We start from the raw sequence: 12,646 nt of genomic DNA on the forward strand, positions 1-12,646 counted from the left end.
TGTCGTCAGAGTGCCCTCTCCTACCTGCTCTGCAGACTTGGGAGCCGCACACAGTAAGAGCGTCAGCCTGTGTAAGGGGGTGAGCCCTGGGGACGTGTGCTACCCTGGCCCTTCCCTGCCTGAGCTGGAAGAGGGGGCTCAGAGGACAATGACGTGAAACACTCTCACTTTATAACTATGGACACAGGAAACTAGTGAAGATGGTTTCTTACCCAAAGACCTGCAATAATTTTCACATAATAATTTGAAACCAACCCAAATTCTTGTTCCTGGTTGATATCCAGATATAATCTTTAGAGAACGGGAGCCCAATTTCTGTGATAATGTGTTTTGTTTGGGCCATCTGTTCCCAGCTTCCTCTACTGAAACCCTCGTTTTGCGATAATGATCACAGTATTGATGATAACGATGCTGATGATGATGATGGGGGTTTACTGAGTAGCTAGTATGTTCCAGTCGCTTTACATGAGTTATCTTATTTAATCCTCACAGCCGCTCTCTGAGTGTATTTATCCCCATTTTGCAGATGAGGAGATTGAAACTCAGAGCAGTGACTTGGCCTTAAGTAACACAGCAAATTAGATGGTAGCCTCAGACTTCAGACTGACTAACTCAGAAATGTGTGTTTTCGTTGAACACTGCTTTGTGATCCAACGCAAGACATTTGGTCGGAGTTAGGCCTTGCCTGATATTATTTTATTCCCAGAAGTCTCTGCGCCTCCTGCCAGCAGTGGTGGTGTTGGACACTTGCCCCAGCGTCACTCACAGCTGCTGCCAGCAGTTCTGTGCCCTATCCATCAACAGCAGCACCTGTTGCCATTAGAAATGTGGACCTACTATAGCCAGACTTGGGCTTGATGGAGACAAATAAAGATGGCACCATGTCTGCGGTTGGTCATATTAACACGTGACTCGTTTAGCTTAGTTATGTAGTCCACGCTGGGTTGTAAACTTTATTAGAGGTTGTTTCAAAACAATGTTGCATCAAGGGAGAGAATATTAATATGTCCCCGTATCTTGTTTCCCCCTATTTAGGGACTTGCGTCTCATATTTTTAGTTTTCTTTGATTGGAATCCTTGTTGATGAGAACACCATTAAGTAAACACCAGGGCTGCTGCACATTGACATTTTAGTCTCATTTCTAGTCCCAGGTAATGAGACTCAAAGCTCCCATGTTAGTAATTTCTCATGTTCCACTCTAAAGAAAACATTTCCCCAGTGCCTGAGTGCAGAGCTGTGTGACCATCTCCAGCGAAACCACCAGGGCAGCAAAGATGTTGATTATTAAATGTGTTCTATTCAGCACAGCACTGACCCAGCTTCTAGATTGGAGCCATAAGCCACTTTAAATGTCAGCAGCAGGCATGCCCGCCTTCTTTCTGAAAGCCCTCTCCTTCTTGAGTGAAACCACCATTGACTCAAGGGGGAAACTTGAAGATTTGATAGGTGGTAGCAGTACCACACAGAAGGGCAGCTTGGGTGGGTTCCTCGTGCCCGGTTTCGGGATCAGGCAGATGCACCAGGAATGGTTAAATCCCCCTCTAGACAAATGTGTGACGAAGCATTTTGCAAAGTTTACAGACCTCATATCTGTCCAAGGACGATAAATACAGATTACAATCTCACAGATGGCAGGCTGCATGAAATCGAAATTAGATTAGAACCGAACCCTCATTGTTTACCCAGAGTCAGTGGTTTCCATGCGCTAAGCTTCCTGTCAGAATCACAGCACCAACACCCAGTACCCTTCCCTCCCACCTTCAATTCCCAGCAGTGAGTCAAACCTAAACGTTGGTGTTTCTTGGCGATGGGGGAGCCAAACCCCCGCTGCAGAAATCCCCGCAGGCTCTTGGGGAGGACAGCCCAGTCTGGACGTGTGCTTCACTCCTTTCTCTTTCCTTCTTCTCCATTTCTCTGTCTACTGTCATCTGGTACGTTGGCAGCTCACGGAGCCAATTTCGTTTTTCTCCCCAGGGAGCACCCCAGGATACCAAGGCACGGGAGAAGGTGATGAGAACATCTCCAGGAAGCCGGGCAACGTGTTGAAGACCCTGGACCCTATCCTCATCACCATCATCGCCATGAGCGCCCTGGGCGTCCTCCTGGGCGCCGTCTGCGGGGTCGTGCTGTACTGTGCCTGCTGGCACAACGGGATGTCGGAAAGAAACTTATCTGCCCTGGAGAACTATAACTTCGAACTTGTGGATGGCGTGAAGTTGAAAAAAGACAAACTGAATCCACAGAGTACTTACTCGGAGGCATGAAGGCAGACAGAGGTGACCAGGCAAGCGGGAGAGTGGAGCGGAGGACAGAGCTTGAGCTGGGGACCGGCTGATCTTTCACTGTTCAGGCTGGGAAGTGCGTTAATGATGCCAAGCCAGGTTTTCTCAGGAGCTTCGATGAGTTCGGCCGACAGACGTGAACGACTTAGCTGTGTTCACAATCGGAATCCTGTACAGTCAGCTTCTTTCTGTTGGTTTCTTTTGAATAATCAAATGCTGGTGTTGAGACCAAGTATGATTGACTTAATAATTCATTTGGACTCCCCTTTCCCTTCTCTCTCTTCCTCTTCTGGATTCTTTTCGGAAACTGCAAAATCCAAGATGCTGGCACCAAGCGTATTCAGTGGGGCCCTTTTGACGGACATGCTACCTGCAGCCCAGTGCCCAGAATATATTCGAGTAACCACATTTCAGTGGACTCCTGAAGCTGGCCTTGTGTATCATCGCCCGCGTCGTGCATAGGCAAAGAAGGAGTAGGATGTTTTCTGTTAAAGTACCGTAGCCTCAGTACCAGTCTAGTGTGTCAGCTCTGTTTACGAAGCAATACCGTCAGATTTCCTCGATGTTTTCCAGTGTTGTACTCAACCTTGTGCTGTGAACTCCATACAGAAAACTGTGCCATCACCAAGCACTGCTGGCAACTGGGTGTGATGCCGACAACCACAACGAAGAATCCTTGGCACTGGCTGGTCTACGTCCTCTCAAGTGCCTTTTTGTTTGTACTGCTTCTCATTGTGTTACATTAACCCGCCCTGTTTCTCGCTGGTGAAAGCCCTCCTCTTGAATCAAACCCTGGTGGCCCACTGACTAAGAAGAAAGTATATTTTAGTGTGAGATGTCAGCCTCCGGGTAGGCAAGGGCTCCGAAGATTTGGCAACGTGGCTTAATTGTTCTGCTTTTTCCGTAGTTCAATTTCATGTCTCTTGACCCTTTTGTATAAAGCTGCAATATTCTCTCTTACTGTTCTTTCATATGGAATGTATTTTCAAATGTAAACTCTTTCTCTCCTATCTCTCTGTCTTTTTTCTCTCTTAGGATTTAAGCATTTGCCATTATCCAGAAAAGAAACTTGCAGCTTTAACCTGCTGGTAATGGCAAACACTTTTACTAGACTTTATGTTGGAAAATAAATAAATAAGGGAAATTCCTAACTTTGCCCTCCAAAGTCTAACTTTGGTTTCCTTGTTAACTGGTTAAAGTGACAGTATCTTTTTTCCTAAAGCCGTTTGTCTGTCTATTCCAATCGAAATGATCTTCGATAGAAATGTTTGCATTTAATAGAAATAGTGATAAATTGAGAGAAGGAATAATACTAATTGGCTTTCAAGTGAGACCCAAAGGAATAGAGTTCTCCCCATATCCAAAAACAGGAGATTTTTACATCCAAATACACAAAAATGACCCATGAGAGCCTTCTTGTTTTGGTATTGAGTCAGACAAGGGAAGTGGAAGAAAGAACAGTTAATTTAAGAAAGCGACAATAAATCCTGGTGCCTGGGGATGAAGTATTTTAAGATGACAGAGGGGAAGAAAATGAATAAAGTCAAAACAAATGTTTTTAAGAATTCAGTCAGCAGCAACCCTGAAAAAACAGAGACTTGAATGAATGCTTCTAGAAACTTCCAGTGCCTCCCAAACAAAAAGCCTGCCTTGGGGCTGGCAAGACCTAAGCCTCCAATGGCACAGAGAGGTAAATATCTTATCAGGCAGCATTGAATTAACCCAAAGAAGCTTTGGTTGTTTTCCGTGTATTTGTGCCATGCCGTGTTGTACCGTAAGAACTTCCTCCCTTCCGGCACTGCTGTAGGTCTCACTCAAATATATTTGTGGGAGTCACATTTGCATCATGGAGGGGAAAAGTCCATTCATCCTGGTCTAATTGAATTGAGAATGCCTTTTGTTTCCAGGAAACTATTGATCACTATGAAAGAAGAATAGATTCTTATCTCCAGAGGCATCCATTCAGCCGTTATAATCGTACCAGGATGAAAGCATTAAGACTTGATTTATCTTTAAGGCAACTGGCTTACAGTTGTCTTCAGCCAAGGAAAAATGATACTGCAACTTTAAATTTGAAAGTATCTTGCACTGATAAATATATTTAAAAATTATATGTTTATAAAGTTATTAATTTGTAAAGGCAGTGTTACAAAATGTTCAGTTTATATTGTTTTAGATTGTTTCGTAATTTTAAAAGGTGTAAAATAACATATTTTTTTCTTTATTGAGATCTATAAAGCTTTCTGTAGTAAAATGTTTTCATTTTACTGGTATATTATTGCTTCATGTTTTGTACCATCATAAAATTTTGTGCAAATTTTTTTTACAGAAATTTTTATTTTCTATGACAATATGACACTTGTAAATTGTTGATTCAAAATGAACAGCGAAGCCTTAACTTTAAACGACATTTGTATTCTCAGACACTGAGTTGCATAAAAAACCACATAGAACTGAACTGTAACTTAAATTCCAAACTATGACTACTACATTCCAAAGAAACAGTTGAATTAAACATTTTCCTAAAATATCCCAAACCTGATGGCTTTTATTATATTAGCTTTGTTATTGTTAAAGAAATTGGTATTATTCCAGCATCAAATAACTTTCAAGATTTTTTAAAGTTCTCTTTTAAAAATAATATCCTAATAAGGAGAGAAGATTAAGAAGACATTTCCTGAAAGAATATCAACCCAAACTGGATACTTGTCAAGATAAGGCATAAAGAATTTGGCATTATAAATGGAAAAATTTCAACTCCAAATCTTGTATAAAACGTTTCTATATTCCATTTTGTAAATTTTTTTCTTTTTTTTAATGAAATTCCCAAATATCTGTTGGTAAGTTTTTTTCTTGTAGTGACTAGATAATAAATCTGACAGTGTTTAGGCATGCAGCTATGCTAAATTTTGAGAAAGGGCAAAGTTGAGCTACTTGGTAATTCTTAGGAAAATTTCTTTTCCATCTGGGACTAAAATAATAGTAGTGGTAATAATAATAATAATAAACAAAGACAAGAGGGGAGGGTAGAGTAGAGTAAATGCTTAAGAAAGCTTGTTGCAACACAACTGGCCTCCCCTCATTCCCACCATCCATGTGCCAATGGTTCTTTCTTCACCTTCCTCTGATTATAGGAAAACTAAATTCTGAAGCACAGGAACTCCATGAGGGTGGATTGCTCTGCCCAGTTCTTCCCAGTGAATCAATATTCCTACTTCTTTCTGGACACTGACACCTTTGGCATCTTCCAGGATTTAACTAAGAAGAGGACATTTTCCCTATTCAGTGGAGTTTTAGGTCTCTCTGCTTAGAGAAAAGAGCCGGAGTTGGGTAATCACTTTACTGAACTTAAATTCTATTTATGCTTCATGGGTGTTTCCAGAAAACATGATGACTTACAAGGAGTCTATCAGAATTTATCCAGAGATACTTTCTGAAGAACACTAAGGGCCATAGATTAATGTTTTCTGTTTCATTGTTTGAGAAACCTTAAACATAGATGCTTTTCACCCATTTCTTGTCCCTAGTTAGCTGCTAAGCTAGGCTTTCCTTCCTGCGTTCAATGAGCTCAATCACTAGAATTCTTCCCAAAGTCAAGAATTAAATAGGTCACGAGGATTGAAACATTTAACTTCAAACATGAAAATTATTTATTGTTCCATCTCCTGTCTTCCCTGCTAACATATTAATCACCACTTGGGCTGGATTGCACTTTATCTTTTTGCAAATCAGATGGATTTTTTAACATTCCATAATGTTTCTGCTTCCCAGTGATAGAGTTGTTGTGTTGCATTAAAAAGCAGTTCTGCCAAGAATTAGCTCTATTTCCCTAAACTCTATCCACGAAGGGGTCTTAAGCAACTTTTCAGCTCAGGGGTTGAGAAGCCAGAGGGAAGGGATCTTCAAACTGAGTACAACTTAGCACCAAGAAGCAAGTGAGACCAGGATGATCTCTGGCATTTTTTTTTAATATTCCAAAGAAACATTGCAAGACGATACAGATAAGAGCATCATATTATCATACGTATGTCACTTCTTAGTAGCAGTAAAGTTCCCGTGAACCAATTCTATCATTTTAGGAGAGAAGGAGTAAACTCTATGGGAATCTTGTATGGTGATAACACTATACTTCTTTATATTGAGAGCATTCTATTTTCACAGCAGCTCTGGGAGCTAAGCTTTGTCATTATTCCACTTGATAAATGAGAACTCCAAAGTTTAGGCAGGTTGAGGAATGAGTCCAGCCCGTATCTGGTCTCATCTCCCCCTCCATTCCTCCTACTACGCCGTAGCCCTGCATGATCTCGACAGGTGCCCACAGAGGGACTGGCTGCTCGAGAACCAGGGGTAACAGCGTCACCTGGAGGCCTGTTAGAAATGCAGAGTATCAGGCCACACCCCAGACCTGCTGAGTCGTTTTAACAAGATTCCCCAGATGACCCATACGCCCATCCATTCAGGTCTGAGAAGCACCGACCCCGCCTGCAGGTACACTAAGCTAGTTGTTCCAGAATTTGCCTGGTGGTTTTGAGACACTCAAAGACAGAGAACACATCACTGCAGGTTTCTCAGAGCACTATACAGAAGAGTCTGTGCACAATGCAGCCTGGAAAACAGAAAGTAAAATTAGGAAATTGGAAATCCCACTCACTTAGTCTGGAAGCACGTTGTAGCCATCCTGCCTGATTGATGGTGAGAGCCCTACATGTGGACTTCTCTGAGAGGAAGAGAATGCTCACAAAGTATGTTGCTTGGTGGAAAACTTAAAGTGCTATAGAGCAAAGCGCATACTCTGTTACTCATCACAGTGTGGTCAGGAGTCAAGGGGGAGGACCAGTCTGTGAAAAGTCAAATCTTCCTGTTCAAAAGAAGTTGCCTCATTCATCTCACGCCGTTTACTACTTTCCAATGATGTTAAAATCCTGAATGGTAAAAGTAGGCTGAATCCAATTTAATCTTTCTTCAATAATTTCTACTCTTGTTCCTTAGGGTCCTTATTACAAATAAGTGAGAAACTATCAGACAGTAGAGTTTTGTTGTCCAACGGTGACTCCCAAGAAAAGGCTTTTCTTTATAGAAAGATTGTCTCTCATCTCCACGTCTAACTAGAATGGTACCTATTATGATGTAGGAGTTCCATAAACGTGTAACATTCATAGCCAATACCAAATTTTATCACTGACCTATTAATAGAGTTGGAAAGTCGCTTGCTCTGGCAGAATGTTGGATTGAAATGGACCTGCTGTCTGGTGATGGTACAACTGAGTCTCACCCTTCGGCAGCTTGAATGAGATGATTTCCCGGGATGGAGAGCAGGTTCTGGTCTTTGTGATGCTCCTTTCAGTGATTTGGGCATCTCCCCCGACCATGACTTTTGACATGAGTTAACTTAGCACCCTTCTTCACGGCCCCATCATCATCTTGCAGAGACGTGATGCTGGCAAAACTAACGATCTTGATGTAATCCTGTCTGGAAACCATTCCATGGCTTCTTAGGCTGTCACTGCTCTACTTTTGTCCAACTTCTGAAAAATTTCAATGTTGATTAAAATGCTTCTTGACTTTGAATATGCGATGTATTTTTTTTTAACATTTTTATTGGAGTATAATTGCTTTACAATGGTGTGTTAGTTTCTGCTTTGTAACAAAGTGAATCAGTTATACATATACATATGTTCCCATATCTCTTCCTTCTTGCATCTCCCTCCCTCCCACCCTCCCTATCCCACCCCTCTAGGTGGCCACAAAGCACCGAGCTGATCTCCCTGTGCTATGCAGCTGCTTCCCACTAGCTATCTATTTTACGTTTGGTAGTGTATATATGTCCATGGCACTCTCTCACTTTGTCACAGCTTGCCCTTCCCCCTCCCCATATCCTCAACTCCATTCTTTAGTAGGTCAGTGTCTTTATTCCCGTCTTGCCCCTAGGTGCTTCATGACCTTTTTTTTGTTTGTTCTTTTAGATTCCATATATATGTGTTAGCATACGGTATTTGTTTTTCTCTTTCTGACTTACTTCACTGTGTATGACAGCCTCTAGGTCCATCCACCTCACTACAAATAACTCAATTTCATTTCTTTTTATGGCTGAGTAATATTCCATTGTATATATGTGCCACATCTTTATCCATTCATCTGTTGATGGACACTTAGGTTGCTTCCATGTCCTGGCTATTGTAAATAGAGCTGCAATGAACATTTTGGTACATGACTCTTTTTGAATTATGGTTTTCTCAGGGTATATGCCCAGTAGTGGGATTGCTGGGTCGTATGGTAGTTCTATTTGTAGTTTTTTAAGGAACCTCCATATTGATCTCCATAGCGGCTGTATCAATTTACATTCCCACCAACAGTGCAAGAGGGATCCCTTTTCTCCATACCCTCTCCAGCATTTATTGTTTGTAGATTTTTTGATGATGGCCATTCTGACCAGTGTGAGAAGATATCTCATTGTAGTTTCGATTTGCATTTCTCTAATGATTAATGATGTTGAGCGTTCTTTCATGTGTTTGTTGGCAATCTGTATATCTTCTTTGGAGAAATGTCGATTTAGGTCTTCTGCCCATTTTTGGATTGGGTTGTTTGTTTTTTTGATACTGAGCTGCATGAGCTGCTTGTAAATTTTGGAGATTAATCCTTTGTCAGTTGTTTCATTTGCAAATATTTTCTCCCATTCTGAGGGTTGTCTTTTCATTTTGTTTATGGTTTCCTTTGTTGTGCAAAAGCTTTTAAGTTTCATTAGGTCCCATTTGTTTATTTTTGTTTTTATTTCCATTTCTCTAGGAGGTGGGTCAAAAAGGATTTTGCTGTGATGTATGTCATAGAGTGTTCTGCCTATATTTTCCTCTAAGAGTTTGAGAGTGTCTGACCTTATATTTAGGTCTTTAATCCATTTTGAGTTTATTTTTGTGTGTGGTGTTAAGGAGTGTTCTAATTTCATACTTTTACATGTACCTGTCCAGTTTTCCCAGCACTACTTATTGAAGAGGCTGTCTTTTCTCCATTGTATATTCTTGCCTCCTTTATCAAAAATAAGGTGACCATATGTGCGTGGGTTTATCTCTGGGCTTTCTATCCTGTTCCATTGATCTATATTTCTGTTTTTGTGCCAGTACCTTACTGTCTTGATTACTGTAGCTTTGTAGTATAGTCTGAAGTCAGGGAGTCTGATTCCTTCAGTTCCGTTTTTCTTTCTCAAGATTGCTTTGGCTATTCGGGGTCTTTTGTGTTTCCATACAAATTGTGAAACTTTTTGTTCTAGTTCTGTGAAAAATGCCATTGGTCGTTTGATAGGGATTGCATTGAATCTGTGGAATGCTTTGGGTAGTAGAGTCATTTTCACAATGTTGATTCTTCCAATCCAAGAACATGGTATATCTCTCCATCTATTTGTATAATCTTTAATTTCTTTCATCAGTGCCTTATAATTTTCTGCATACAGGTCTTTTGTCTCCTTAGGTAGGTTTATTCCTAGATATTTTATTCTTTTTGTTGCAGTGGTAAAAGGGAGTGTTTTCTTAATATCACTTTCAGATTTTTCATCATTAGTGTATAAGAATGCAAGAGATTTCTGTGCATTAATTTTGTATCCTGCTACTTTACCAAATTCACTGATTAGCTCTAGTAGTTTTCTGGTACCATCTTTAGGATCCTCTATGTATAGTATCATGTCATCTGCAAACAGTGACAGCTTTACTTCTTCTTTTCTGATTTGGATTCCTTTTATTTCTTTTTCTTCTCTGATTGCTATGGCTAAAACTTCCAAAACTATGTTGAATAATAGTGGTGAGAGTGGGCAACCTTGTCTTGTTCCTGATCTTAGTGGAAATGGTTTCAGTTTTTCACCACTGAGGATGATGTTGGCTGTGGGTTTGTCATATATGGTCTTTATTACGTTGAGGAAAGTACCCTCTATGCCTACTTTCAGGAGGGTTTTAATCATAAATGTGTGTTGAATTTTGTCAGAAGCTTTCTCTGCATCTATTGAGATGATCATATGGTTTTTCTCCTTCAATCTGTTAATATGGTGTATCACATTGATTGATTTGCATATATTGAAGAATCCTTGCATTCCTGGGATAAACCCCACTTGATCATGGTGTATGATCCTTTTAATGTGCTGCTGGATTCTGTTTGCTAGTATATTGTTGAGGATTTTTGCATCTATGTTCATCAGTGATATTGGCCTGTAGTTTTCTTTCTTTGTGACATCTTTGTCTGGGTTTGGTATCAGCGTGATGGTGGCCTCGTAGAATGAGTTTGGGAGTGCTCCTCCCTCTGCTATATTTTGGAAGAGTTTGAGAAGGATAGGTGTTAGCTCTTCTCTAAATGTTTGATAGAATTCGCCTGTGAAGCCATCTGGTCCTGGGCTATTGTTTGTTGGAAGATTTTTAATCACAGTTTCAATTTCAGTGCTTGTGACTGATCTCTTCATATTTTCTATTTCTTCCTGGTTCAGTCTCGGAAGGTTGTGCATTTCTAAGAATTTGTCCATTTCTTCCAGGTTGTCCATTTTATCGGCATAGAGCTTCTTGTAGTAATCTCTCATGATCCTTTGTATTTCTGCAGTGTCAGTCATTACTTCTTTTTAATTTCTAATTCTATTGATTTAAGTCTTCTCCATTTTTTTCTTGATGAGTCTGGCTAATGGTTTATCAATTTTGTTTATCTTCTCGAAGAACCAGCTTTTAGTTTTATTGATCTTCGCTATTGTCTCCTTCATTTCTTTTTCATTTATTTCTGATCTGATCTTTATGATTTCTTTCCTTCTGCTAACTTTGGGGTTTTTTTGTTCTTCTTTCTCTAATTGCTTTAGGTGTAAGGTTAGATTGTTTATTTGAGATGTTTCTTGTTTCTTAAGGTAGGATTGTATTGCTATAAACTTCCCTCTTAGAACTGCTTTTGCTGCATCCCATAGGTTTTGGGTTGTCGTGTTTTCATTGTCATTTGTTTCTAGGTATTTTTTGATTTCTTCAGTGATCTCTTGGTTATTAAGTAGTGTATTGTTTAGCCTCCATGTGTTTGTATTTTTTACAGATTTTTTCCTGTAATTGACATCTAGTCTCATAGCGTTGTGGTCAGAAAAGATACTTGATATGATTTCAATTTTCTTAAATTTACCAAGGCTTGATTTGTGACCCAAGATATGATCTATCCTGGAGAATGTTCCATGAGCACTTGAGAAGAATGTGTATTCTGTTGTTTTTGGATGGAATGTCCTATCAATATCAATTAAGTCCATCTTGTTTAATGTATCATTTAAAGCTTGTGTTTCCTTATTTATTTTCATTTTGGATGATCTGTCCATTGGTGATAGTGGGGTGTTAGAGTCCCCTACTATGATTGTGTTACTGTCGATTTCCCCTTTTATGGCTGTTAGTATTTGCCTTATGTATTGAGGTGCTCCTATGTTGGGTGTATAAATATTTACAATTGTTATATCTTCTTCTTGGATCGATCCCTTGATCATTATGTAGTGTCCTTCTTTGTCTCTTGTAATAGTCTTTATTTTAAAGTCTATTTTGTCTGATATGAGAATTGCTACTCCAGCTTTCTTTTGATTTCCCTTTGCATGGAATATCTTTTTCCATCCCCTCACTTTCAGTCTGTATGTGTCCCTAGGTCTGAAGTGGGTCTCTTGTAGACAGCATATATACGGGTCTTGTTTTTGTATCCATTCAGCCAGTCTATGTCTTTTGGTTGGAGCATTTAATCCATTTACATTTAAGGTAATTATCGATATTTATGCTCCTATTACCATTTTCTTAAGTGTTTTGGGTTTGTTATTGTAGGTCTTTTCCTTCTCTTGTGTTTCCTGCCTAGAGAAGTTCCTTTAGCATTTGTTGTAAAGCTGGTTTGGTGGTGCTGAATTCTCTTAGCTTTTGTTTGTCTGTAAAGGTTTTAATTTCTCCATCAAATCTGAATGAGATCCTTGCTGGGTAGAGTAATCTTGGTTGTAGGTTTTTCTCCTTCAGCACTTTAAATATGTCCTGCCACTCCCTTCTGGCTTGCAGAGTGTCTGCTGAAGGATCAGCTGTTAACCTTATGGGGATTCTCTTGTGTGTTATTTGTTGTTTTTCCCTTGCTGCTTTTAATATTTTCTGTTTGTATATAATTTTTGATAGTTTGATTAATATGTGCATGTTTCTCCTTGGATTTTTCCTGTATGGGACTCTCTGTGCTTCCTGGACTTGATTAACTATTTCCTTTCCCATATTAGGGAAGTTTTCAACTATAATCTCTTCAAATATTTTCTCAGTCCCTTTCTTTTTCTCTTCTTCTTCTGGGACCCCTATAATTCGAATGTTGGTGTGTTTAATGTTGTCCCAGAGGTCTGTGAGACTGTCCTCAATTCTTTTCATTC

The 12,646-nt window shown here is 39.8% G+C and overlaps 1 protein-coding gene across 7 annotated transcripts in view; it reads left to right on the forward strand.

The window, feature by feature from the left end:
* The window catches only part of NRP1 (neuropilin 1), a 137,353-nt gene extending 132,540 nt beyond the window's left edge, over positions 1 to 4,813 (forward strand). For all 7 annotated transcript variants that reach the window (XM_082449667.1, XM_082449669.1, XM_082449668.1 and 4 more), the window contains one exon: positions 1,976 to 4,813. In XM_082449667.1, coding sequence (XP_082305793.1) covers positions 1,976 to 2,265 — 290 coding nt within the window. In that variant the 3' untranslated portion in view covers positions 2,266 to 4,813. The remainder of the gene's footprint in view (positions 1 to 1,975) is intronic.
* Positions 4,814 to 12,646: the final 7,833 nt, after the last annotated feature.

Source organism: Balaenoptera physalus (genome assembly GCF_965194825.1).
Source record: "Balaenoptera physalus genome assembly, chromosome: 2".
In the NCBI taxonomy this organism is placed as follows: Eukaryota; Metazoa; Chordata; class Mammalia; order Artiodactyla; family Balaenopteridae; genus Balaenoptera; species Balaenoptera physalus.